The 27,279-nt window shown below is 41.7% G+C and overlaps 1 protein-coding gene across 8 annotated transcripts in view; it reads right to left on the minus strand.

Annotated features, from left to right (window-relative positions):
• The window catches only part of STXBP1 (syntaxin binding protein 1), a 79,460-nt gene extending 53,548 nt beyond the window's left edge, over positions 1–25,912 (minus strand). For 2 of the 8 annotated variants that reach the window (XM_058302875.2, XM_071216980.1), the window contains exon 1: positions 24,542–25,530. In XM_058302875.2, the coding sequence (XP_058158858.1) occupies positions 24,542–24,551 (10 nt within the window). In that variant the 5' untranslated portion in view covers positions 24,552–25,530. Of the gene's footprint in view, positions 1–8,621; positions 8,698–24,541; positions 25,531–25,580 lie in introns of those variants that run through there. The other 6 variants (XM_071216984.1, XM_071216982.1, XM_004479771.5 and 3 more) reach the window with 6 other exon arrangements.
• Between the last annotated feature and the right edge of the window lie 1,367 nt (positions 25,913–27,279).

Below are 27,279 nucleotides of genomic sequence, written 5' to 3' on the forward strand. Positions count from 1 at the left end.
TAGTCCATTTATTTAAGACATATTTAGCAATTACTGTGTGCCAGCCATTATTTTAAGCCCTTATAACATATTTTATTTTCCAAAGATGGCCATAACACTATTTCCCATTCTGCATTTCCCTTCTACAGTGTGACTTTGACCTTCCTCTTATTGAGAGGTGGGTTCTATGGTCCCTCCCCCCGAGGTCCCTACTGGCTTGTGACTACAGCAGAAGTGACTTTTGAGACTAGGTCACGAAAGACTATACAGCTTCTACCTGGTTCTTTTGGGGATGCTTGCTCTTGGAACCTTGTCATGATGCCATAAGGAAGCTGAGAAGCAGACGTAGAGGCCACCACCAGTAGATGTTTAGGCTGATAGTCCCAGCTGAGGTCCCAGTTAACAGTCAGACTGAAACGCCAGATCTGTCAGTGAGTGGCAGCCTGAAGGACTGAACCAGAACACTTGTCACAGGCTCACCATCCCAAAACTTGCCCTGCATGTTGAGGCCCATCTCAGTCAGGATGGGTCTTAATTCTTTTACTGGAGTCCTTTATAAACAGAATGAAATTCAGACAGGGCCACAGGAAGCAAGAAGCTGAAGGCCAATGGAACCCATAAGAAAGAAGACAGGAGAGGCTACTATGTGTACTGCCACATCACAGAAGAGTCCAGGACCGAGGAAGATCTGTGGTCAGCCCCAGAAAGCCAGTCTTCGGGAAAAAAGTATCACTTTGATGATGCCTTGATTTGGACTTTTCCCCAGCCTCAAAACTTTGAGCTAATAAATTCCCATTGTTTAAGCCAGCCCATGGCATGGTATTTGCTGGCAGAGGCAAGGAAACTAAAATAGATTTTGGTACCAAGAGAGTGGGGTCCTGCTATTGCAAATACCCAAAATTTGGAAATGGCTTTGGAACTTGGTAATGGGTAGAGACTGCATGAACTGTGAAGTGATTAATAGAATATGCCTAGATTGCTCTGAAAAGACTGTTGGTAGAAATATGGATGCCAATGGCACTTCCAAAGAGACCTTAGAAGGAAATGATGTTACTGGAAAATGGAAGAAAGGCGATTCTTGTTTTAAAGTGGCAGAAAACTTGGCAAATTAAGGTTTTGGTTTTTTTTTTAAGATTTATTTTTTATTTATTTCTCTCCTGTTCCCCCCCAGTTGTCTGCTCTCTGTGTCCATTTACTGCGTGTTCTTCTGTGACTGCTTCTATCCTTATCAGTGGCACCAGGAATCTGTGTTTCTTTTTGTTGCATCATCTTGCTGTATCAGCTCTCTGTGTGTGCAGCGTCATTCCTGGGCAGCCTGCATTTTTTTCGCACTGGGTGGCTCTCCTTTCAGGGCGCACTCCTTGAGCGTGGGGCTCCCCTACATGGGGGACACCCCCGCGTGGCAGGGCACTCCTTGTGCACATCAGCACCGCACATGGGCCAGCTCCACATGGGTCAAGGAGGCCCGGGATTTGAACCACGGACCTCGCATGTGGTAGGCGGACGCCCTATCCATTGGGCCAAGTCTGCTTCCTGCAAATTAAGTTCTGATGCCATATGGAAGGCAAGACTTGAAAGCAAGGAACTTGGATATTTAACTGAGGAGATATCCAAGCTAAGTGTGGAAAATGCAGCCTGGTTTCTCCTTGTAGCTTATCATGAAATGTGACTGGAAAAGAGTAAGCCAAGAAATAACTCTAAGGACAAAGAAACCAGAAATTGATTGTTTGGAAATTTCTGGGCCTATTCATATAGTGTGCTTTGAGACTCAGCCAGAAGAGGCTCTCTCTGAGCTTCAGGAAAGCAAGTCCCAGAGAATATGGCTCCAAGTAAGGGTTTAACTGAACGTGGAACTAGTCAGCCATTGCAGGGGAAGTTAGCATTAGAAATGCAGTTATCTAGGAAGAATATATGGTAAGTTCTTTTGTTTGATGGTATAGACACCCATGAACTACATGTAAAGCCAACAAGTTTTTTATGATATTTGTATGAACAGAACCACTGCCAGCCTGGACTAAAAGAGACAGAGAAGGGATGAAATAAAGAAGAATGACTTCCAAGGCAGAACCATGGAAGCTAAGGTCTGGACTGAAAATATATCCTTGGACCTAGAGAGCACGCCCACCTATGTGTGTGGAAAGGGCAGGTGTGTCCCAGCATTTGGAAGGGGCAGCCCTTCCACCACATTGTTCAGGGACTGCCTGAACAGGGACTGCCACCCCAATGCTCGGAGACGGTGAGGCCTGTGTCCCAGCATTCATGGAGATCCTGCTGCCACCCAATGCTCAGAGGAGGTGGGGCCTATCTCCTGGCATTTGTGTAGAGCCTGGCCGCCATCCTGATGCTTGGAGAGGTTGGGGCTTTCATCCCAATGTTTAGAGAGAGCATGGATGCTGCACAAGCACTTGGGAAGTATGGGGCTGCTAGTCAATCAGACCCAGATGACAGAACATCAATCCATAGACAATTTTCAGACCTTGAAATCTACTAAGAGTTTGCCCTGATGAGTTTCAGAATTGTTTAGGGCCTGTGGCCCCTGTTTTCCTTCCAATTTCTCCCTATTTGAATGACAATATCTATCCTACGTCTTGCCCTTCTTTATATATTAGAAGCAGATTACTTTTTTCTAGATTTCACAGGTCCACAGACCCAAGGGGAACAGACCCAGGACAGATCACACTCACAACTGATTGACTGATTGATTCCCTCCGCTGCCCTGCTGCTTTTGCTGTCTGTTGTTCACTGTGTGATCTTCTCTATCTATTTCTTTTTTGTGTGTTCTCTTCTAGTCTTTCTCCTCTAGGATTCACCGGGATTCGATCCTGGGGACCTCTGATGTGGAGAGAGGTTCCCTGTCAATTGTGCCACCTCAGTTCCTGGTCTCTGCTGCGCTTCACCTTGACTCTCCCCTTCATCTCTCTTTTGTTGCACCATCATCTTGCTGTGTGACTCACTTGTGTGGGCACTGGCTCACCGTGCGGGCACTCAGCTTGCTGTATGGGAACTTGGCTTGCTGCGTGGGCACTCAGCTCACCACGTGGGCACTCACGTGGGAACTCGGTTTGCCACATGGGCACTTGTGCGGGCACTCGGCTTGCCACACAGGCACTAGCTGGCCCTGCAGGCATACTTTCTCTTTTTCTTTTTCACTAGGAGGACCCAGGGATCAAACCCATGTCCTCCCATATGGTAGGTGGAGGCCTTATCACCTGAGCCACATCTGCTTCCCTCACAACTGATTGTGATAAGACTTTGTTCTTATCATTGTTACTGAAATGACTTAAGGCTTTTATGGTATTGTGATGGAATGAATGTATTTTGCATGTGGAAAGAACATTCTCTTTGGGGTCCGGAGGGTAGAGTGCGGTGGTTTGGAGCTATATGTACCCCACAAATACATGTTCTTAAAGTCAATCCTTTTCTGAGGAAGTGAACCCATTGTAAGTCAGACCTTTTGATGACATTACTTCAGTTAAGGTATGGCCCACCTCAATCAGGATGGGTCTTACTCCTATTACTGGAGTCATTTATAAACACAGAATGAAATTCAGACAGGGGCAGAAAGGTCACAGAAAGCAAGAAGCTGAAGGTCAGTGAAACCCGGAAAAGAAAGAAGCCTGGAGAGGCTGTCATGTGCATTGCTACATGACAGAGGAGCCTAGGACCAGGGATCGCAGGCAGCCAGCCCCAAAATGCCAGTCTTCAGGAAGAAAGAATCACTTTGATGATTCTTTCTTTGATTTGAACTTTTTCCCAGCCTCAAAACCATGGGCTAGTAAATGTCCATTGATTAAGCCAGCCCATTGCACAGTATTTGCTTGAGCAACCAAAGAAATTAACCCCTACCCGCCCCTGCCCTGCCCCATGCCATGACCTAGAAATTTTCTCCAGCCAGTAAACTGGGACAATCACAGGGTTCACCTCAGTTGTTTCTCATCTCTCAAGAATTCACTGCCCCTGTTGCTTAATGGTCAATGTCTTGGAAACTGTTGTTCCATACATTTTTTTCTGGTTTTTTAATTATTTCAGGTGAGAAGGTAAATCCGGTCCCTCTTACAGCCTTTTGGCCAGAAGCAGAAATCTAGCAATGTGACTTAAGAGAAAGACACAGCAAGTGCTATCAATACCACAATCCTCATCTCACTGTACCATCTTTTAACCTGAGAATAAAATGTCTAGGTAAGCCTGGTCCAGATTCTTGGCTTTCCTTGATCAGGTGCTAAAGAAGTTACTTGCTGTCAGGATCAACTGAAATTCTTTATGTCACCCCACAGAAGTATTCTGCTTTGACTTACTCCTAAGAGCTGCAAGTAGGTTATGGTGAGATTAGAAGCAGAAAAGACTGACCAAACTATTCTCTCAACCATATTCTTAAAAAGATATTTAGTACCTGGCCAACCCTAAGCCCTGCCAGACACCACAACTGTGACAAAGCCTAAGTTTCCCATGACCAACTCATGACCTTGCACACTGACGTCCTCAGAAGGAGCTCTTGAGAGCTCTCAAGAAGCTGAAATCAGACTATGACCTAGAACTGACCAATTCAATTGATCTCCTCCTAAAAGCCTTCATTTAACAGTGGCTATATTTCCCTCTCCTTATACAGCTAGTTTTGTGCTTGCTATTCAATATTTAGGGTTTCTAACATAAGTGGTAAACTATTTAAAAAATCAAAGGAAGATTAATTTAAAAACTGGGATGGTAGTTACTCCTCAGGAAAGGACACACAATGTTTCCAAAGTACTAGTAATATTATATTCACTTGAAGGTTATCATTTCTATGAATCCCCAAAAGAGAAAGATTATGTTTGAAAACCAATCTATTCTTCTCAGTGTGAAACCCTTTGATAATATTGGATTCAGGTGAGGGCCCCTTGATTAAATTACCTGTTAAGATTAGGGTAAGTAAGGCATGACTCAGGTTGAAGCTCTGTCATTTTTATCCTGGGGCCCTGGGGCAAGATGAATCATTCACCTGACAGTCTGCTGCTGGCTTTGGGAAGAGAGCCAAGACTGATTAAGAAGGCCTGAAGGGAAGCTGACATGGCCCAGTGGTTAAGGCGTCCGCCTACCACATGGGAGGTCCGATTCAAACCCCGGGCCTCCTTGACCCGTGTGGAGCTGGCCCACAAGCAGTGCTGATGCGCAAGGAGTGCCCTGCCACGCAGGGGTGTCCCCCGCGTAGGGGAGCCCCACGCGCAAGGAGTGCGCCCCGTAAGGAGAGCCGCCCAGCGCAAAAGTAAGTACAGCCTGCCCAGGAATGGTGCCGCACACATGAAGAGCTGACACAACAAGACCCAACGAAAAGAAACACAGATTCCCATGCCACTGACAACAACAGAAGCAGACAAAGAAGATGATGCAGCAAATAGACACAGAGAGCAGACAACCGGGGTGGGGGGGCAGGTGAGGGGGAAGGGTAGAGAAATAAAAAATAAATCTTTAAAAAAAAAAAAAAGAAGAAGGCCTGGAAAGAAACGAGCCCTATGCCAGGAGAGAGGAAGCTCTGAGAGAGAAGCCCTATGCCAGCCTGCAGCTGAGAGAAAGGAAGCCCAGAGCGGAAGGCGGAAACTTGCAGAGATCAGTGACCATCTTGCTTCAGCTGGTGGCAAATGACTTTGGTGAAAAAACAATCTTGAGTTGAACTCTTAAGGGTCTTGTAACTGTACGCTTTTACCCCAGATAAATACCCTTTATAAAAGCCAACAGATTTCTGATAGTCTGTATCGGCACCCCTTTGGCAGACAGGTATCTTTATTCTATAATTGTATATATGTTTTATATATTCTTCTGTATCTATAATGCAATTCATACATAAAATTTTTTAAAGAATGGAAAAATAAAAAGCCAGAAGAATTTATATGTATTATTTAAAGACTGATTCCCAGAGATAAGGCAGTGGGTATTGAAACCACAGCCTTTTCACAAGAACATACAATTTTTTAAGACTTTTAATTACTACTTAATAAAATTTTTATGGACTTCTTTGGGCATAAAGTAATTACACATAGTCCTTTTTTCCAATGACAATAGAAAGTAGTTGCAGAGTTCATTAACCTGGTTTAATCACTCTGCCCCTTAAAGGAAGAAATTATTCCTTAATAAAATACACAGGTAATTAGTACCCAGCACTATTCAAGAACGAATACTGCCACACAGGGGCCAGCTTGAAGGGTCTCCCACTGGTCCAGATGTGTTGAAATCAAAAAGAAAAATTACAAAACACTGTATTAATAAAAATCCATGAGTCTAACTCTATTATGATTATTTAAAAAGAGAGGTGGGAGAAAAGAATAGTCTTCTTTGCAGAAGAATGCCATCAATAAATGTAGAAGGAATGACAGAATTAGAAAAATCACCATTTTTAACCCCCAATGTAATTCAGGCAAAGGTCATCAATGGTTGCTAAAGTCATTAGATAAAAAGCTGTTTGGAAGTGGATGTGGCTCAAGTGCTTAGGCCCCACCTTCCACATGGGAGGTCCTGGGTTTGGTTCCTGATACCTCCTAAATAAGACAAAGAGTGAGCAGACACTGAGCAAAAACAATGAGCAAACAGATGAAGGAGCCATCTGCAGGGAGCAAGGGGTCAAAAAAAAAAAAATTCATTGGAAAAAAAAAGTTGTTGGATTACAAAATATCCACATAGTATTAGAAGGATGTTACTCCATCCAGTACATCATGGTCACCTCCTTAACCCAAGTTACCAAACAGCATCACTAATAATGCGACAATCTGACACAATGTGCCTCCTAATGTGAAGTAATATTAAATATGCAACATCAGCTATGAAGTATTCTTGCCAAAAATACTTAACCTGAATCTAACCAAACTTCAAGAACGACTTAACTTTCAGTTTACCGGAAAAACAGGGAATAGAAAAGTACTTTAAAAGACATCACAAGAAAACGAACAAGTCTACAATGTAGTACATTCAAGACAACTGTTCTGGACTCGTCAAAAAGTCAATGTCGGGAAGCGGATTTGGCTCAACTGATAGAGCACCCGCCTACCACATGGGGGAGGTCCAGCATTTAAACCCAGGGCCTCCTGACCTGTGTGGTGAGCTGACCCACGCACAGTGCTGATGCGCGCAAGGCATCAGCAGAGGTGTCCCCCACATAGGGGAGCCCCAAGCGCAAGGAGTGTGCCCCATAAGCAGAGCGCCCCACACAAAAAAAGTGCAGCCTGCCCAGGAATAGCGCCACACACACAGAGCTGATGCAGCAAGATGACGCAACAAAAAGAGACACAGATTCCTGGTGCAACTCACAAGAATGCAAGTGGACACAAAAGAACACACAGTGAAGGGACATAGAGAGCAGACAGGGTGGGGGGAGTTGGAAGGGGAAGAAATAAATAAAAAATAAATCTTAAAAAAAAGTCAATGTCAAATTTTTTTAAAGTGGGAAGATTAAAGGAGGCTAAAGAAACATAACCAATGAGATGCATGAACCTTATTTAAATTCTGTTTTTTTAAAAAATGATATACGAGACACTAGGTAGTGTGAGGAAAATCTAAATACAAAGATGATATGTAGGAAAATAACTTTATTCTTAGGGAACACATGCTGAAGAATTTAGGAGAAAAGGGTCATGATCATTACTTCAAATACTAAAAGGATTTTTATATAGAGAGACAAAAACAAATATGGCAAGAGGTTAACAATTATTAACTCTAGGTTAGAGGGTAGGTGGGTGATCATTACACTCATCTTTTAACCAACTTTTCAGTATTTTAGAAAATTTTCTTAATAAGAGGTTGAAGGTAGGAAAAGAATGAGTACTACTATTCTATGAGAAACTGATCAGATAATAAAGTCTTAGTTAAAGCCTGAAAAATCATATTAGTCCAAATTTAATTTCAAAGTTGTTAAAGGTTAAATATTAATAGAAAAAAAGAGAGAAAACCATTACACAATCAGAACAGTAAAGTTTAAGGTAATCCACCCTGGGAAGCAGACTTGGCCCAGTGGTTAGAGCGTCCGTCTACCACATGGGAGGTCCTGGGCCTCCTTGACCCATGTGGAGCAGGCCCACGTGCAGTGCTGACGCATGCAAGGAGTACCCTGCCATGCAGGGGTGTCCCCGCATAGGGGAGCCCCACACACAAGGAGTGCGCCCCGTAAGGAGAGCCGCCCAGCGCGAAAGAAAGTGCAGCTGCCCAGGAATGGCACTGCACACACGGAGAGCTGACACAACAAGATGATGCAACAAAAAGAAACACAGATTCCCGTGCCGCTGACAACAATAGAAGCAGACAAAGAACACACAGCAAATAGACGCAGAGAACAGACAACTGGAGCGGGGGTGGGGGGGTGGGGAGAGAAATAAATAAAAAATAAATAAATCCTAAAAAAAAAAAAAAAAAAAAGGTAATCCACCCTAAGATTACTTAAGGGAAAACAAACTGGAAATCTCTCTCAGTAGCCACTTGGTTGCCTTATCTTCAAATCCAGAAGAGCTTTTACCCAAAACATGATGAAGTTTGTAGGCTCAGTAACTTTTAAGGAGCTTGCCTCACAGTAGTCTATTGTTTAAAGCTTGTAGTGTGAAATTAACACAGAGCTGAGGGATATTTTTGCTCAACTCCAGTGTTTCATTTTCCTCAAATCCCTAGCAACTAGTACTAACAATACTGACCTGTCCAGAAATCAGGGAGAAGACGTCTCTCCTTGCTCTCGGGGCTACACCAATTCAGAAGACGGAGTAAAAGAAGCTGTAAGAGGGAAGCAGATGTGGCTAAACAGATAGTGTCCATCTACCATAGAGGATGTCCAAGAGTTTGATACCCAGGGCCTCCTGGCTCATGTGGTGAGGTGGCCCACACACAGTGCTACTATGCACAAGGAGTGCTGGCCCATGCAGGGATGCCCCCACGTAAGGGTGCCCCACACGCAAGGAGTGGCCCCTGTGCAAGGAGAGCGCACCCCTGCATGAAACCGTAGCCCACCCAGGAGTGGTGCTACACACACGAAGAACTGATGCAGCAAGATGACGCAACAAAAAGAGACACAGATGCCCAGTGTCGCCTGATGAGAAAACAAGTAGACACAGAAGAACACACAGCAAATGGATACAAGAGAGCTAGCAATGGGGTGGGGTGGGGGAAGGGGAGAGAAATAAATAAAATAAATCTTAAAAAAAAAAAAATTTGGATCCTCAAGAACAATGTAATGTAATCAACCCTTCTTGTTCTTTTAATAGGAAGGTACATAATACTTTAATTAAAAATTTAGGGGTATGGGTATAGCTCAGTAGTTGCGTGCCTGCTTCCCATGTATGAGGTCCCAGTTTCAATCTTCAGTACCTCAAAGAAAAAAATCTGTAATTGAAAGCCCCATTTCATAAGGAAATAAAAATTGCCAAAACTGACTCAAGAAGTAGGAAGCCCAAATAAATAGTAATCAAATAAATTTAAAAGGCTATCAAGGGAAACTATCCAATTCACTTAATGGGAGAGAAATTCTGATGCAGAAGATCTGAAAAAGATTTAAAAAGAGAACTAAATAATACTGCATCCAATTGTTTTTTTTGTTTTGTTTTGTTTTTTTAAAGATTTATTTATTTATTTAATTCCCCTCCCCTCCCCCGGTTGTCTGTTCTCTGTGTCTTTTTGCTGCATCTTGTTTCTTTGTCCGCTTCTGTTGTCGTCAGCGGCACGGGAAGTGCGGGCGGCGCGATTCCTAGGCAGGCTGCTCCCTCCTTCGTGCTGGGCGGCTCTCCTTAGGGGTGCACTCCTTGCGCATGGGGCTCCCCTACGCGGGGGACACCCCTATGTGGCAGGGCACTCCTTGCGCGCATCAGCACTGCGCATGGGCCAGCTCCACACGGGTCAAGGAGGCCAAGGGCTTGAACCGCAGACCTCCCATGTGGTAGACGGACGCCCTAACCACTGGGCCAAAGTCCGTTTCCCTGCATCCAATTGTTGATTCAAAATATTTACTGAGGGCCCACTATGTCCCAGGCACTGTTCTAGGTGCTAGGGATACAGCAAGGAACAAAACAAAGCCTTTGCTCTCATGGAACTTTTATCTGGCTGGAGGAGGCGGGGATAAACAGCCAAACAAATAATCCAGTACATATGAAATGCTAGAATGTGACAAGCAACAACTAAGCATGGTAAGGGGGATAGGAATTTCTGGGGGAAAGTTTCCATTTTATATAAAGAAGTTAAAGACAGATTTCACTGGTAAGGTACCATTTCACCAAAGACCTAAAGGAATCAAGGGAACTGTATGCAGATATCTGAAGGAAAAGTATTTCAGACAAGAACAGAAACAAGTCATGAACATTAATTAAAGAAGAGATACAGAAATTATAAGTAAAACTGAATAACACATAATAATAATACATGACAACCAGAATTTATTTCAGAAATGTAATGATGGTTCAATATGAAAATTAATTAGTAATATTACATTAAGGAAAGCTATATGATCATTTCAATAGAGACTAAAAAGGTAGTTAATACTGATATTAAAAAACAAAACAGGGGAGTGGATGTGGCGCAAGTGGTTCAGCACCTGCTTCCCACATGGAGAGTCCCAGATTCAGTTCCCCCCAAAAAACAAACAAGCAAAACAAACCAACTGGAGGGAGCCAATGTGGCTCAGTAGTTGAGTACCTGCTTCCCACATATGAAGTCCTGGGTTCAAGTTCGAGTCCCTAGTACTCCCCCCCAAAAAAAAAACAAAAAAAAAAAACCTCTAAGTTGGAAATAAAAGGAAGTAATTTAAATGTCACATACTTAGAGAAACCCCCTCTAACCTCCCCAGTTCAACACCAGGCCTCCCTGTTACATGTGGTCATAGTTCCTATACTATTACTTTTACTTTGTCATCCTCATTACTATTATTTTCAAAAAATGCTTTTTTACCCAGAAACAATAAAATCAGCTGAAAAAATGTGAGTAATGATAGGATAAGTACAGGATACAAAATACATATATGAAAACTAGTAAGATTTTCTCTGGAGCATCAATAATCAATTATAAAATAGAAAAATAGAAAAAAAAGGAAGATTCTATTCACAGTATCAACAGACTTTAAAATGTACAGGAATAAGCCTAAAAGAAAATTAGCTAGACTTACATGAAAGACAGAAAAAAAACCTTAATATAAAAAGTTAAGGCTTAAAATGTACAGTTTCTATTTGGGATGATGGAAAAGTTTTGGTAATGAATGGTGGTGATGATAGTAGCACAACCTTGGGAATGTAACTAACAGCACTGAATTATATATTTTAATGAGGGTAAAAGTGGAAATTTTAGGTTGTATATATAGTACTAGAGTGAAAAATTTTAATAAACCCATGGTACTGCATAACACAAACAGTGAACACCAAGTTAAACCACGAACTCTAAGAGTATAATTATAAAAATGTGCTTTTATCAATTGTAACAAATATTGTACACCAACGCAAGGTATTAATAATAGGGTAGTTTTTGGGAATTTTTAAAAAGACCTTAACAAGTGGAGAGGTATATTATGGAAATCAATTTGCAAAAATATTAAATTTTTAAAAATAAACATAAATTTAACATCATTCCTATAACAGTCTCAAGAGTCATCTGGAAAGTCTAAGAAGAGCCAAGAAAGTTAAAACATACTAAAACATACTAAAAAGTTATGGGTATCAACACACAATAGTACTTTCATATTAAGATTAATAAAAAAAAAGATTAATGAAATAGAACAAGAAGGAGGGAAGCGGTTGTGGCTCAACTGATAGAGCGTCCACCTACCATATAGAAGGTCCAGGGCCTCCTGACCCGTGTGGTGAGCTGGCCCACACGCGGTGCTGCCCCGCACAAGTACCATGCCACGCAGGGGTGTCCCTAGTGTAGGGGTGCCCCGTGCACGAGGAGTACTCCCCACAAGGAGAGCCACCCCACACTTAAAAAGCGCAGCCCGCCAGGAGTGGCACCGCACACAAGGAGAGCTGACGCAGCAAGATGATGCAACAAAAAGCTTTCCAGTGCTGTCTGACAAGAATGCAAGTGGACACAGAAGAACACACAGTGAATGGACACAGAGAGCAGACAACGGGGTGGGAGGAAGGGGAGAGAAATAAATTAAATAAAATAAATCTTTAAAAAAACAAAACAAAACAAGAAGTTCAGAAAAAAAGATCTACAGTATACGAGAGTTTTTTATTTGATAGAGTTGGCAATTAAATTAGTGAGGAAAGAAAATTCAACATATATTTGATCAATTGTCTACATTTTGAGGATAAAATAAACTTATTTCCCTACTTCACACCTTCAGAAAATTAAATTACAGATGTATTAAAGAAAGAATATAAAATCATAAAGGTAGTAAACAATACCAGGTACTTTTTAATAATATTGGACTTTCTAAACATGATCAAATCATAAAGGAAAAGACATAGATATGAGTACTTCTATACAATAAAGACATCAAAAAATAAGTTTAAAAACAAATAAACTTGAATATCTGCAACATATAACAAAGGGCCAATATCTTTTATCTATCACTTTGTCAATCAATCAAGAGCTTCTTTGAATACATAAAAAGAAAAATAACTCAATAGAAAAATAGACAAAGGACATACATTAGTTATCTATTGCTGCATAACAAATTACCCCAAAACTCAGCAACCTAAAATAACATTTATTATCTCCAAAGATTCTGAAGATCAGGAATCAGGAAGCATCTTAGCTGGTGGGTCTGGCTCAGGGTCTCTCATGAGCCACTGGCCTGGGATGCAGCTACCTCAAAGAATCAACTGATACCGAAAAATTCATTTCTAATCTCACTCTCCTGGTAGTCAGCAAGCCTGTTTTCTTAAGGGCTGTTGCCACATAGGCCTCTCCCTTAGGCTATTCACAAAACGGCAACCTGCTTCCCCCAGAGAGGGCAGAGCAAGAGCACCCAGGATGAAACCCATGGACTTTTATACTCTAATTCTGAAGTGATATATTCTCACTTCTGCCATATTCTACTGTCACACAGATCGCCCTGATACCAGGTGGGAGGACTACATGGGGTGTGAACCAGAAGGCCATTCCAGAGGCTGCGAACCACGGAAGATGAACAGGAGATCTAGAACTTGGCTCAGAGGCAGTAAGAAAAGTAAAGATGACAATTAAAGACTTTCATCTTTCACATTTCTACATTTATTTTTTGCATTTTTTTCAATGAGCTCTACTTTTGTAATTTTAAAAAAAGCTTTTGCAAAATAAAATATTTATTAAGAAAAAAAAACAGTGAATGCATTTCTGCTTCAGGCTAAGAGCTCTCCACCTTAGGCCACGCTGCAGTCATGGTTACAATAACAACCATTTATTGAGAACCTGTGATGCGCCAGGTATTGTAAAGAAGCTCTATGTATGTTATTTCTAATCCTAAATGTGCTAAGGAGATCTAGTTATCCACATTTTATAGACAAGGAAAAAGAGGTATAGACACATTAAGCCACTTAACACAAATAAGTGGTAAGGTTAGAACTCAAACCCGGGTTTCCCTGGCTCCAAAAAGGCCAAGCTCTTTTCAGTAGAACAGTCATCTTACACCCTGATGCCTCCTGTAAACTGACTGGAAAAGTAGGTAGAGAGAAGACCATCAATTCCTGAGCTCTGGGGAAAAACACAAAAGGAGCAGACTGCTGGACTGAGGAGTTTCCTCAGTGCCTCGTGAGAGGTGAGTTCATTTACTTAGCTGTTCTCCAGCTAAACTACAGGTGGAAAGTAGAAGTCATCAGAAGTGTGGGACAGCAGACAGGAGGCAGAGACCCCTCTTTCTATCAATTCTCTCCTCCCTCCAAATAAATATCCTGACAGAAAAAGCTATTAAAATTTGTACTTTCCAAGTCAATTCAGACTCTTATGAAGGGATTTCAATATATTTATGGAGTTACAGATTATGATCAATTGGTTGAACTTCCAAAATAAATTTAAAAATGATTGCTCTGCTTTGAATGAAACTGTGACAATAAACACTAAATTTATAGAGCACTTACCATGTGTCAGGCGCTGTTGCAGGCATGTCACATGGGGTGAGTAATTCAATCCTTACGACAATCCTCTAAGTTACTATCATTAGCCTCATTTTACAGCTGAGGAAACTGTAAGGAGGTTTAAAGGGATTAGGATAATTCTTCAAGGTCACACAGTTGTAATAATTTTAATAGTTAATACTAGTATAGTGCTTAATGCGTGCTTTGTACATGTTAACCTGTTCAGTGCTCACAATAACTCATGAGAGAGGACTCGTACTACCTGCACTTTTCAGATGAGAACACTGAGGTGCAGAGGCAGGTGACTTGCTCTGGGTCCCACAGCTAATAAGAAATGATGCACCTGGTGGTCTAGATAGAGTCTATCAGCTGAATCCCAACCCTCGCCTTCTTGGGATTTGGGCTCTGGCTCACAGGCTCCAGACCCTGTACTCTTAACCTCTGATGATGAGTTTCTGATAGTTGAAAAGATTTTTTTGCCTAAATTATTCTAAGAATTTTCAGATCCATGTGGCAGACAAGTCAGGCACTCTGTGTTCTATTCCTGACTCATGGGCGACAGGGGGCAAGTCACAACTCTGCCAACAACAGACAATAAAATATGCAGTTTCCTGCCACCTAAGAATTAAATATACTTCAAATCCTGTTTGATCCTAAATAAAAACAAACTGACTTTCAAAAAGAGGTAACTTTAGGTAGGCAGTACCTTAAAAAGTTACCATATGACCAGAAACTCCATTCCTAGGTATATACTCAAGAGGACCCAAAACACATTTACACTAAAACTTGTACATGGATGCTCAGAGAAGTATTATTCATAATAGCCAAAAAGTAGAAACAACCCAAACATCTACCAAATGAAAATGGAGAACCAAATGTACTATAACCATACAATGGAATATTTTTCAGCCATAAAGGGGAATAGAATAGTGATGCGTGCTACAGCGTGGATGAGCCTTGAAGACATTATGCTAAAGTGAAAGAAGCCAGACACAAAAGGCCACATAGTCTACGATTCCACTTATATGAAAAGTCAAGAGTAGGCAAAGCCACAGAGACAGAAAGTAGATTGGTGGTTACTGAGGAATGGGGGGAGAGGAGAATTGGGGGTGACTACTAGCAGGTACAGAGTTGTTTTGTTTTTTCTTTTGAGGTACCAGGTGCCGGAGATTGAACCCAGGACTTCGTATGTGGGAAAACAGCACTCAACCACTAAGCCACACTGGCTTCCCCGAGTTAGTTTTATCATCTGTTTCGTTTGTTGTTGTTGTGTTTTTCAGGAGGCACCAGAACCAAACCCAGGACATCCTATGTGGGAGGCGGGCACTCAACTGCTTGAGCCACATCAGCTCCCCCAAAGCTTCTTAATGGGGTGATGGAAATTAGATGGTGGGGAGGGCTGCACAATGTTGTACTTTTAAATAATGAAGTTAAAAAAAAAAGAAATGATGAAATTTATGTTACATGAATTATATCTCAATAATAATTATTTTAAAGTTAAAAAAAAAAAAGAGGTGACTTCAAAAGTAGGCTATTAATCCAGTTAGTACACACTTACCTTCATCCTGAACTCTCCCTTCATTTAAAATACATCCCACTGGGAAACGGACTTGGCCCAGTGGTTAGGGCATCCGTCTACCACATGGGAGGTCCGCGCTTCAAACCCCGGGGCCTCCTTGACCTGTGTGGAGCTGGCCCATGCACAGTGCTGGTGCGTGCAAGGAGTGCCCTGCCACGCAGGGGTGTCCCTCACGTAGGGGAGCCCCACGCGCAAGGAGTGCGCCCCGTAAGGAGAGCTGCCCAGCGCAAAAGAAAGTGCAGCCTTCCCAGGAATGGCGCCGCCCACACTACCCATGCAGCTGATGACGACTGATGACGACGACAGAAGCGGACAAAGAAACAAGATGCAGCAAAACAGACACAGAGAACAGACAACCGGTGGGGGGGGGGGATTAAATAAATAAATTATATAAAATAAAATACATTCCACTAAGGAAGTTTCAGTACCAGCCTAAAACATTTACATTGAGACAGAGTCACTCAACCTTAAGTACACAGCCTCTGTCTCCAGGGAGGAGCATGAGCAAGTATGAACATTTATTTCACTTAAAAAGTAAATACAATTTTACGAGTGACCTGTCCATGTCACACTTGCTCTATGCAACTATGAGAGAGTTTAGGGAAATAAGTCATTCTCATATTATCAGAATTATTGGAATTTTAACCTAGAGTAAGCTACTTCCTCAAGAGTTTGTAACTACCTCTTTGGCATATAAAACATCCATTAAGAAAATTTCTGGGAGCTGATTCAAAAGAAGGGTGAGTTTTTCTTTCATGTATTACAAATACAGAAATCTAAGGCATAAACTCTTAAAAAGGGCATGTGTAAGAGGGAATAAACTAGTCTAGAAATGAGAATGGTTCTCAGTTATGGTTTCTTTTTTTTTCTTTTTATCTTTTTTTTTTAAGATACATAGATCACACAAAACAGTTACAATTTCTTAGGGAATTATTTGCACTGTAATTGTTTTCCTTATTAGACAAAAACACTATGGCACAGGCCTTGAAGGATGAGGAGGTTCTGAAGATGAACAAGCTATATTAGAATCCTCTAAAAAAGTGAGGTTCAAAAAATGGATACTTTACGGTGGCGGACTTGGCCCAGTGGTTAGGGTGTCTGTCTACCACACAGGAGGTCCTTGATTCAAACCCCGGGCCTCCTTGACCCATGTGGAGCTGGCCCATGCGCAGTGCTGATGCGTGCAAGAAGTGCCCTGCCACGCAGGGGTGCCCCTGTGTAGGGGAGCCTCATGCGTAAGGAGTGCGCCCCATAAGGAGAGCCGCCCAACGTGAAACAAAGTGCAGCCTGCCCAGGAATGGTGCTGCACACACGGAGAGCTGACACAACAAGATGACACAACAAAAAGAAACACAGATTCCCATGCCACTGACAACAACAGAAGCAGACAAAGAAGATGGCGCAGCAAATAGACACAGAGGACAGACAACCAGGGTGGGTGGGTGGGTGGAAGGGGAGAGAGAAAAAAAAAGGATACTTTTAATTAATAACCTGGGAATTAAGATACAATGAAACAGTACAACAATAGTAATTTTAAAATTTTAAAGGAAATATCTAATCAGATATAAAATTGGATTACAAGAAAAAGTTTTTAACCAAAAATACACAGGAAAAAAGACAGATTAAATACATGAACTTTTCAGATTTAAGTACATACTTATCAGTCATTTATGCTTTCCACTTTAATGTTTAAAAGAAAGAGTAAAAATAATAATTTCAAGTGAGAATTATAGATTTAAAATGTTAACATGAATAAGCCAATTTAAAAATGGGCTAGTGATCTGAATATACATTGCAACAAAGATATCCAATGGCCAATAAGTATATGAAAAGATGCTCATAATCATGAGTCATCAGGGAAATACAAATCAAAACCACAATGAGATAATACTTCATACTCACTAAGATGGTTAGAATAAAAACAAATGAATAATAACGAGGGTTAGCCAGCATATGGATAAACTAGAATCCTTATTGTTTATTGGTAGGAATGTGAAATGGTGCAGCCACTTTGGAAAACAATCTCAAAGTACCTCAAAAAGTTTAAAAAACGTTACCATATGACTCAGCAGTTCCAATCCTACATATATAGCCAAGAGAACTGAAAACACATATTCACACAAAAACTTGTACACAAACATTCATAGCAGCATTATTCACAAGAGCAAAAAGTGGAAACAACCCAAATATCCATCTACCAGTGACTGGATATACGAAATACGGTATATCCACATAGTGGAACCTTATTCATCAATAAAAAGGAAAGACATACACACTAAAACATGGTTGATCCTTAAAAACACAATACTAAATGAAGGAATCCAGCAAAAGGTCATTTACTGTATGACTCCACTTATATGAAATGTCCAGAATAGGTAAATCCACACAGCCAGAAAGATTAGCAGTTGTCAGAGCTATGGGAAGGGAAGAATGGGCAGTGACTACTAATGAGTACAGGGTTTCTTTAAGGATTAATTAAAATATTTTGAAATTAGATAGCAGTAATGGTTGTAAAATCTTGTGAATATTCTAAAACCACTGGTATAAATGTAACACGCATTCTTCCAAACTATGAACATGGTATATCTGGCCATTTTTAAAGCCTTCTTTGATTTCTTTCATCAGTGTTTTATAGTTTTATGCATACAAATCTTGGCACCTAATCTGTTAGATTTATACCTGTTTTCATGATTTTTATCCTATTAGAAATGGAAACTATTCTATATTACAGCTTCTAAATTTCATTGCTAATATATGGAAATACAATTGATTTTTTTAAACTGATCTTGTATCCTATGAACTTGGTAAATTACATGCAATTGTCTTTATCATAGGGTTGCTCCCTTATAGTGAAGCTAAGAATTATGATTTCACATTGCAATATAGTAAATAAACTAAAATACTAAAAGTAAACTAAAAATGTCAATTCTCCCCAAACTCATCGATTTTGATCAAAATTCCAGAAGGAATTTTTTTAAGAAATTGATGTACTAATTCTAAAATTTACATGCCAAAGCAAATCAACTAAAAGAACCAAAACAATTTTGAAAAAGAACAAATCACAATATCTGCTATCCAGAATTATGTTTTTTTAAGGTTTATTTATTTATATCTCCCCTCTCCCTCCACTGTCTGCTCTCTGTGTCTATTCGCTGTGTGTTCCTCTGTGTCTGCTTGTATTCTCATTACGTGGCTCTGGGAACCGATCCTGGGACCTTCCAGAGTGGGAGAGAGGCAATCATTCTCTTGTGCCACCTCAGCTTCCTGGTCTGCTGTGTCTCTTATTGTCTCTCCTCTGTGTCTCTTTTTGTTATGTCATATTGTTGTGCCAACTCTCTGCATGGTCCAACACTCCACGTGGGCCAGCTCACCACATAGGCCAGCTTGTGTTCACCAAGGAAGCCTGGGATATCAAACCCTGGACCTTCTATATGGTAGACGGGAGCCAAATTGCTTGAGCCACATCTGCTTCCCCAGACTTACTTTACTTATTTATTTATTTTTAAAGATTTATTTTATTTCTTTTCTCCTCTTTCCCCCTGTTGTCTGCTCTCTATGTCCATTCACTGTGTGTCCTTCTGCATCCATTTGCATTATCCGGCAGCACTAGGAAACTGCATCTCTTTTTTGTTGCATCATCTTGCTGTATCAGCTCTCTGTGTGTGCGGCACCACTGCTGGGTGGGCTGCACTTTTTTCATGAAGTCAGCTCTCCTTGCGGGGCACACTCCTTGCATATGGGGCACCCCTGCATGACACAGCACTCCTTGCCCACGGGTCAAGAGGCCCTGGGGATTGAACCCTGGACCCTCCATATGGTAGGCAGACGCTCTATCAGTTGAGCCACATCCACTTCTTCCCCCAGACTTACTTTAAAGCTACAGTAATCAAGACAGAGTGGGTGTTGGTAAAAGCATACATATAGATCAGAGGGTCCAGAAATAGACCAGCCCACAAAGAGCCAACTAATTTTCAACAAAATACAAAGACGATTCAGTGGAAACAAGGATAGCGTTTTTCTTGTTTTTGGAAACAAAGACAGCCTTTTCTTTTTTCTTTTTTTTTGGGGGGGGGAGGAGAACATGGAAAAAAAAAAAGAACCTTAATCATGGTTCATACCATATAAAATTTTTAACTCAAAATGGACCAAAGACTAATGTAAAACCTAAAACCATAAGACCTCTAGAAAAAAACACAGGGAAATCTTTGTGACCTTGGGTTAGGGTAAGTTTTTTAGGTAGGCTATCAAAAACACAATCCATAAAAAAATAATGATAACTTATACATTATCAAAATTAAGAAATTCTGCTTTTCAAAGGATACTATTAAGAGATTGGAAAGCTAAGCCACATGTGAGAAAATATGTACAAATCACATATCTGATAAAAGACCGACACCCAGAATATATGAAGACCTTTCAAAATTCAATAACAAATCCATTTAAATAAATACAGATGATTTGGATGCTTCACCAAAGAAGAAATATAATGTGAAAAAATGCTTAATATCATTTGTCATTAAGGAAATGCAGGTTAAAACCATTACAGGGGAGTGGATGTAGTTCAGTGGTTAAGCGCCTGTTTCCCATGTATGAGGTCCCAGGTTCAATCTCTGGTACCTCCTTAAAAAAAAAACCCATTATATACTACAATCCATAAGAATGGATACAATTTTAAAAATTGATGATATCAAATGCTGACAAGGATGCAACCTCTCATGCACTGCTGGCAGGAATGCAAAATGTATAGCCAATTTAGAAAGCAGTTGGCAGTTTCTTATAAAGTTAAATATACACGTCTCATATGATTCAATAAGCCAACTCCTGAGCAGTTACATATTCCACTGATAGGTTTGCCCCAAAACGTGTGTTAATCCTTATAGAAGGTTTATATTTTCCCCTCCCCCTCCCTGTTATTTTTGCTGTGTGTCCATTTGCTGTGTGATCTTCTGTACCTGTTTCTCTTTTTGTCTTCCTCCCCTAGAACTCACTGGGATTTGATCCTGTGGACCTCTAATGTGGAGAGAATTCCCTGTCAATTGTACCATCTCAGTTCCTGGTCCCTGCTGTGCTTCACCTTGACTCTCCCCTTCGTCTCTCTTTTGTTGCATCATCATCTTGCTGCGTGACTCACTTGCATGGGCACTGGCACAGACACTCAGCTCACTGCGCAGGCACTTGACTCGCCACATGGGTACTCAGCTCAGCGCGCAGGTACTCAACTTACCACGTGGGCACTCGGCTTGCCACACGGGCACTGGCTTGCTGCAAAGGTACACTTTCTCTTCTTCTTTTTCACTAGGAGGCCCCAGGGATCAAACCTGGGTCCTTCCATATGGTAGGTGGAGGCCTTATCGCTAGAAGACACCTGCTTCCTCAAGGTTTATATCTAATTGTCCAAAATTGGAAATAACTCAAATTTCTGTCAGCTGGGAAACTTGGATAAATAAACTGTAATACATTTATACAATGGACTACTACTCAGCAATGAAAAGGAAATACACGTACATGCAACATGGATGATCTCAATGTATTATGCTAATTGAAAGAAGTCATACTCAAAAAGCTACATTCTATATGATTCCATTTATATGACATTCTGGAAAAAACTACAGAGACAGAAAACAGTTCTGTGGTTGCCAGGGGTTGAGGGTGGGGAAAGAGATTGACCACAAATAGGCAGCATAAGGGAATGTGGAGGTGTAACAGCACTATCATATATTTTGCTTACGGTGGTGGTTACATGACTATATGTAATGTTGAAATTTTAAGAACTGTTCACTAAAAAGGATAAATTTTACTGTAGGTAAATTATACCTTAATTTAAAAATTAAAAAATACAATATTTAATATGTTTAAATTACATTTGCAATTTATATTCTAACATGTACTTAATATATTTTGAAATACACTTGTTATTTGTATGCTAACCAAAGTTTCTAGTTAAAAATGCGTAAAAATGAATTAAAACAAAACCACAATGAGATACCACTTCACACCCACTAAGATGGCTAGAATAAAAAGTCAGATAATAAAAAGCATTAGCGAGGATATGGAAAAATCGGAACCTTCATATCCTGGTTGTGGGAATATAAAATGGTACAGCCACTTTGGAAAATAGTCTGTCAATTCCTCAAACAATTAACTTAAGAGTTATCATATGACCCAGCAATTCCACTCCTAAGCATATACCCAAGAAAAATGAAAACATATGTCAACATAAAAGCTTTTATACAAATGTCTACAGCAGCATTATTCATAATAACCAAAAGGTAGAAACAACTCAAGTATCCATCTCTGACAAAAGGATAAACAAAGTATTATTCAACCATAAAAATGGAGTACTTCTGAATGTGACAACACGGTTGAGCCTTGAAAGAAGTGAAGTCAGTCACAAAAGGCTACATACTATGTGGTTCCATTCATAACAGCAGGGAAAGCATTGAGAGATGGAGGGGTGAAGAATTTTCTTGTTAAAAAAAGAAAGAAAGAAAAAATAAATGTCCAGAACACGGAAATCTATAGAGACAAAGTTGGAGGTCGTGAGGTGGAGAGCTAGGGGAAGTGAAACATCATCAATTAACATGTTGATGGGGAGATGGGGGAATGGGGGGATGGGGGGAATGAAACTCTCTTATAGTCCCTTTGTAAGGTAGAAAGCAGAAAACAACTACAATTTTTAGAAACAAATCAGTCAAAAGTAAACAACGAGTAGAAGTGGAAACAGAAGTTGGGATTACAAATTTGTCCATATGTTCTCCAATTTGATTCTACCACTTTCCACCTACTTCAAGAAGTTTACCCATTGCCCTAGCCCCATAGGACAGTGGTCATCTATCTCTTCTGGAAAAACCCGTAACATTTTCACTGACCCTCTTTGAGGATCTCTTTATTTTGATGATATTTATTGAATTTACAGTGTGCCAAGAACTGTGCTAAAGGGTATATGTGCATTACCTCATTTAATATTCATAAAACCCCACAAGGTAGGTGTTATTGCTACCCATCTTAAAGATGAAGAAATTGAGACACAAAAGGCTTCCATTATTTGCCAAAGTCACACAAATAGTAAGTGACGGAGTCAGAATTTTATCTCAGATGTCTAACTTCAGAGCCCATTCTCTTCACTGCTATACTGTCTAGTCATTCATTCAACATTTACTGAGTACCAGGTACTGTTTCACACACGTGGGAGAGACAATGATAAGATAAAGTTCTACAATCCGCTCAGGGAATTTATGGTCTAGCTGGGCAAGACCAACATAAGTAAGTGCAATATACTTAGTAAACCCTAAGAGAGAAGTATATTTAGGAAGGAGAAAGAGATCCAGGCAACTTGGGAGTGACTAGGAAAGATTCGCAAAAATGTCTGCCTATATTTGTCACAACAATATGAGAGTGGTCCCATGTTTTAGTTGTCTCTCTATCCATAGGTCCCAACAGGCTCTGAAGAAATGTTTGTTGAAAGACAGGTGGAGTTAACTCAACTCCTCTACCTTTATTGTACCTGTAGCTACTGTCACTGGAAAAAACTCAACTCAAAAAGATGTGACTGGAGGCCAAAAACTGTATTTATCTTGCTCTCCATTGTATCCTTAAAACATTCATTGAACAGATATTTATTGACCGTCAGCTATAAGCCAGCCACTATCCTTGGCATAGGATATGTGGAAACAAGTGAGATAAAGACCTTACTTTCATGGAAGTAACATTCAAGTGGCTGAAATAAAAATTTTTTTAAAAGTACAAAAAAATGAACAAGATCACTGCAGATAATTATAAGTGCTATGAAGAAAATAAAGTGGGAACATATAATAAACAATGACACTAGGATGTTAATTTAGATTGGGAAGGCATGGCTGCAAAGGGGATATTTAAATTGGTACATGCTGGTTTTTAAAAAATCTGAATTTTAGTTTCATTCTTAGAGAAAAAAGCAAAACCAGAAATCTCATCTAAAATTAAGAATCAGAATTAATCTGCTTATTGGCAAAGGATGGCAACATTTTTTCTGAAACTTACATCTAATTCAATTGTTATAGGAATAGAACACTGTTCACATAGTTACCAATTTTATGTAAAATTATTTGTTTGGTTTTATTTTTGTAAAAAAATAGTTTTGCTTTATTTCAGAAAAGTAATTTTGTCCATATTGATTTTTTTTTTAAACTTTCATTCCAGTTTCTTTTTTTAAAAAAAGTAAAGGGTACCAAGGAGCCACCTGCATGAACAAGGGTCTAGGCAAAAAAGGATGCAAAAACTTGATTTCTATAGCACTTAAGGTTTTTGTCTTATTAATAAAAATACAGTATTCAAATATGACTTTTGAAAGGATATAACATGTAACATTGCAGTCCATATTTCATAACTTTTTAAAAGGTTATTAGAAGGAAACAGTATTAAAGAATAATGAACAAAGTTCCTTTATAACACTGCAAGGAACTGGACATCACGGCAAGTCATTTAGCTGTTTGTTTAGTCATTTAGCTAGTTTCAGCTCTTCCACCCACCTCCCCCACTCCCGTAAAATGAGGGTATTGACATTAAAGGATCTCTATGGGTTTTTCCAGACCTCAATACTTTGATTCTCCCTAGAAAATAAAAAGTAAGTGCATCAGAACCTTGACTGCATGGGAAAGCAAAGGGTATAACTGGCACTTTCAAAAGGAGCATTCTACACAGCCAAACATATGATAGCCAAAAAAAGGAGAAACCTACAACAGGAGAGAATCATTGGAAAGGAAACTGTAATTTCCACCATTTTATTCTTTTTCCTTTCCCTTTCCTACAGAGAAAAAGCCTACTTTTAATTTTCTCTTAATCCCAAAAGAGGTGGCAAAAGATGTGCCATCCTTACACATTTGGAGTGTGGGGGGTTGTTAAAGAAACAGCCAGAATATTAAAGAGGCACTATTTTCTGCATTATCATCAATCGTTTTAGCACTAGGGACTTAGTTTTCCAAATATCACCCACCAAAGCCTTCAATCAGCTGAAGCTGACACTCACCACCATCCATTAAAAAAATCCATGTATGCTGTGCCTTTCATCCAAGCCCATAAACAACCATTTCCTTACTGCAAGTGATCTGAGCTGCTGAAACAGCTCAGCAAGGGCTGAGCCCTGCAACAGGGAGGCTGCATACTGCGGTGCTCCTCCCGCCGCACGCTAAAGCTTTCCCCATCTCTTGTGAGATTGAAGAGGGTTTCGGACCCTGATAAAAACCTGCCATTGAAGCCAAGCCCCTGGAAAGGGAAGGAGTGAGGTGGCCTCAGCCCAGCAGAGCCAAGCCTTTGGAAAGCAGGCTTCTCCTCCCCAGCTGGCAGGGGTGGCCCAGGCTGCGGCGCGTCGGAGTCCGCGCGCGCCGAGCAAATCCCAGATGGGTCCCTGCAGCGGGGGACAGCGGCTCGGGCTCCCCGGGAGGGAGGAGGACGCGCAGGAGGACGCAGGCCGGGCTTTCGCTCGTCACGATTGTCGAAGGAGGGTGGGAAAAAGGGAGGGACTGGAGACAGAAAAGGGAGTGGAATCAGGGAGCTTACAGAATGAAGAAGGCAAGGAAAGGGAGAGGGCGGAAGGGGAGAGGGAAACGGGACTGTAGAAGAATAGGGTTGCAGGGGAAGGTGCTGGGGTGCGGAGGGGAAAGGTGGGATGCTGGAGGTGAAGGGAGCTGGGGGACAGGAGAGGAGGAGGAGGAAGGGAGATGGGCTAAAGAGGAATGGGAGGGCAGTTGGGGAAAAGAGAGCAGCCATGGGGTAAAGAGAGGAAGGAGGAGGACTGCGAAAACGGGAGGACTACGGGAAAAAAGGATGAGAGAAGAAGAAAACGGGTGGGCGGAGGCGGGGAGCCGAGACGAGGAGGCCGAGGGGGACTTCTCTCCCGGGAGGGCGGCGCCGGAATAACGGGGACTCTCCCTAACAGCAGCCCCGGGCCGGCCCGGGCGAGCAGGAACCGCAGAAGCCCGGGTGCTGCGGGGCGGGGGGGGGACCACGCCTGACTCCTCCCGGCACCCGCGCCCCCAGCCTGTGGGGAGGACCCCGGCTCCACTTACTCTCTCCGACCACGGCTTTGAGGCCAATGGGAGCCATCGCGCTGCGGAGTCACCGGGCTCCGACCCTCCTCACACGACGCCCGCGGACACCGCCGCCTACCTGGCTCAGCTCCCTAGGCAGGCTGCAGCCCGCGGCCCCGCAGCAGCGCTCGGGACCGACTGACGCGCGGACTCGGCGCGGGGGCGCGGCACGAGCCAGAGCGAGGCTGCCGACCTGCCGGCGCGCGCGCGGGAGGCGGGGCCGCCCGGGGGCGGGGCCTCGCGCCTGCCGTCAGCGTCTCCCGCGCTCTTCCACCAATCGCACTGCGGCCTGGAAGCTCGGCCCCGCCCCACGAGATGCGGCTAGGCGCCAGGCAGCCCCAGGATGGCGCGAGAGCAGCGTCCTCCCCCTCACCTCACGCCCCGCGCGCGCCCCGGTAATCGCGTGCTCGCGAGGTGCAGGGTCCTAAAACCTCCGTACCCGAAACCTTGGCTGCAGTCTAGTGACAGGCTCCTTTTTCCTGAAACCCGGCTGTGGTTCTGCCTTTCCTTTTGGGCGAAAGTTCCGTGATTACACCGCCCACAAAAGGAACTCGGAGACCTTATCTCTTATTAGTAATACGCACTCTCAGCCACAAAATAACTATCTCTACCTCTCTGGGCACTTCTATTTATATATCTACCATTGACTGATCTCTTATTACGTGTCAAGTTCTGTACTAAACGATTCACAAAATCCTCACAATAATTGGACATTGTTTTTAATCCCCATTTTTACAGCTAAAAACAGGGGCTCAGAGATACTGGAAAAAGCACTTGACTTGGTGTCAGATTATAAGTATTTTCTTTCGCAGACATTTATTGTTCTCCCACAGCTATGTGTAAACCACTATTCTGGGTACTGGAGCTATAGCTATGAACAAGACAGACTCAGACTCCTGTCTGGCTCTCAGAGTTGGAAAATTGACAGAAATATGGTGTGGGACAGATTCTGGTCTCAGTATCTCCTTCCTGGAACCACTTTTGCCAAAGTGGTCCAAGGTCAATTTTCACTGGAATTACTTTGTGTTTGGGTGAAATTGCTTTAGAAATATGGAATAGGGCTGGCCTCTGGCTTCAAAGAAAAACAAGTTGAGCCAAATAAAAACCAAAGAGGACAGGTGAGCTAGTTGTAGTTAAATCAATGAATACTCATTAAATATTTGGGACATCTCTACAATATAGGTCCTTTTCTTAATAATATTAAGAAACACAATTATATTTTACAGTTGAGGAAATTGAGATTTAGAGATGATAAATGTTTTGCTAGTAAGTGTCAAAGGAAAGATCCAATTCTAGAATATGAATTCTGAACCATTACATTATACTGAGCAACAAGTGAAGAAGCTGAGGCCTGAAAGAGGACTTTCTGAAGCAGAGTGGTTGAGCCAGGGCAAAAGGCTACATGTCCTAGGTCAATGGCCCACAAGCCCCAGGTCAGCAGATTTGACTCTCTTCTCAACCCTATCTCCAATCCACCCCAACATAGCCTTCATATGGCTTAATATAGGGAGGAAGCATTCGTGTGCCATCTCTCCGTGTTTGGGCCCTGCTTTTCATCTGAGGAATTTAGTAATAGCCTCTGGGTGCATGTGAAGGAGAAAGTAGTTTTAAGGGTGGGGGAACCTGGGATGTATTTGTGATGCCACATGCTCCCTCCTTAGCTAGCCTGGTACCTGTC

The sequence above is a fragment of the Dasypus novemcinctus genome, chromosome 8 (assembly GCF_030445035.2).
Source record: "Dasypus novemcinctus isolate mDasNov1 chromosome 8, mDasNov1.1.hap2, whole genome shotgun sequence".
NCBI classification, from domain to species: Eukaryota; Metazoa; Chordata; class Mammalia; order Cingulata; family Dasypodidae; genus Dasypus; species Dasypus novemcinctus.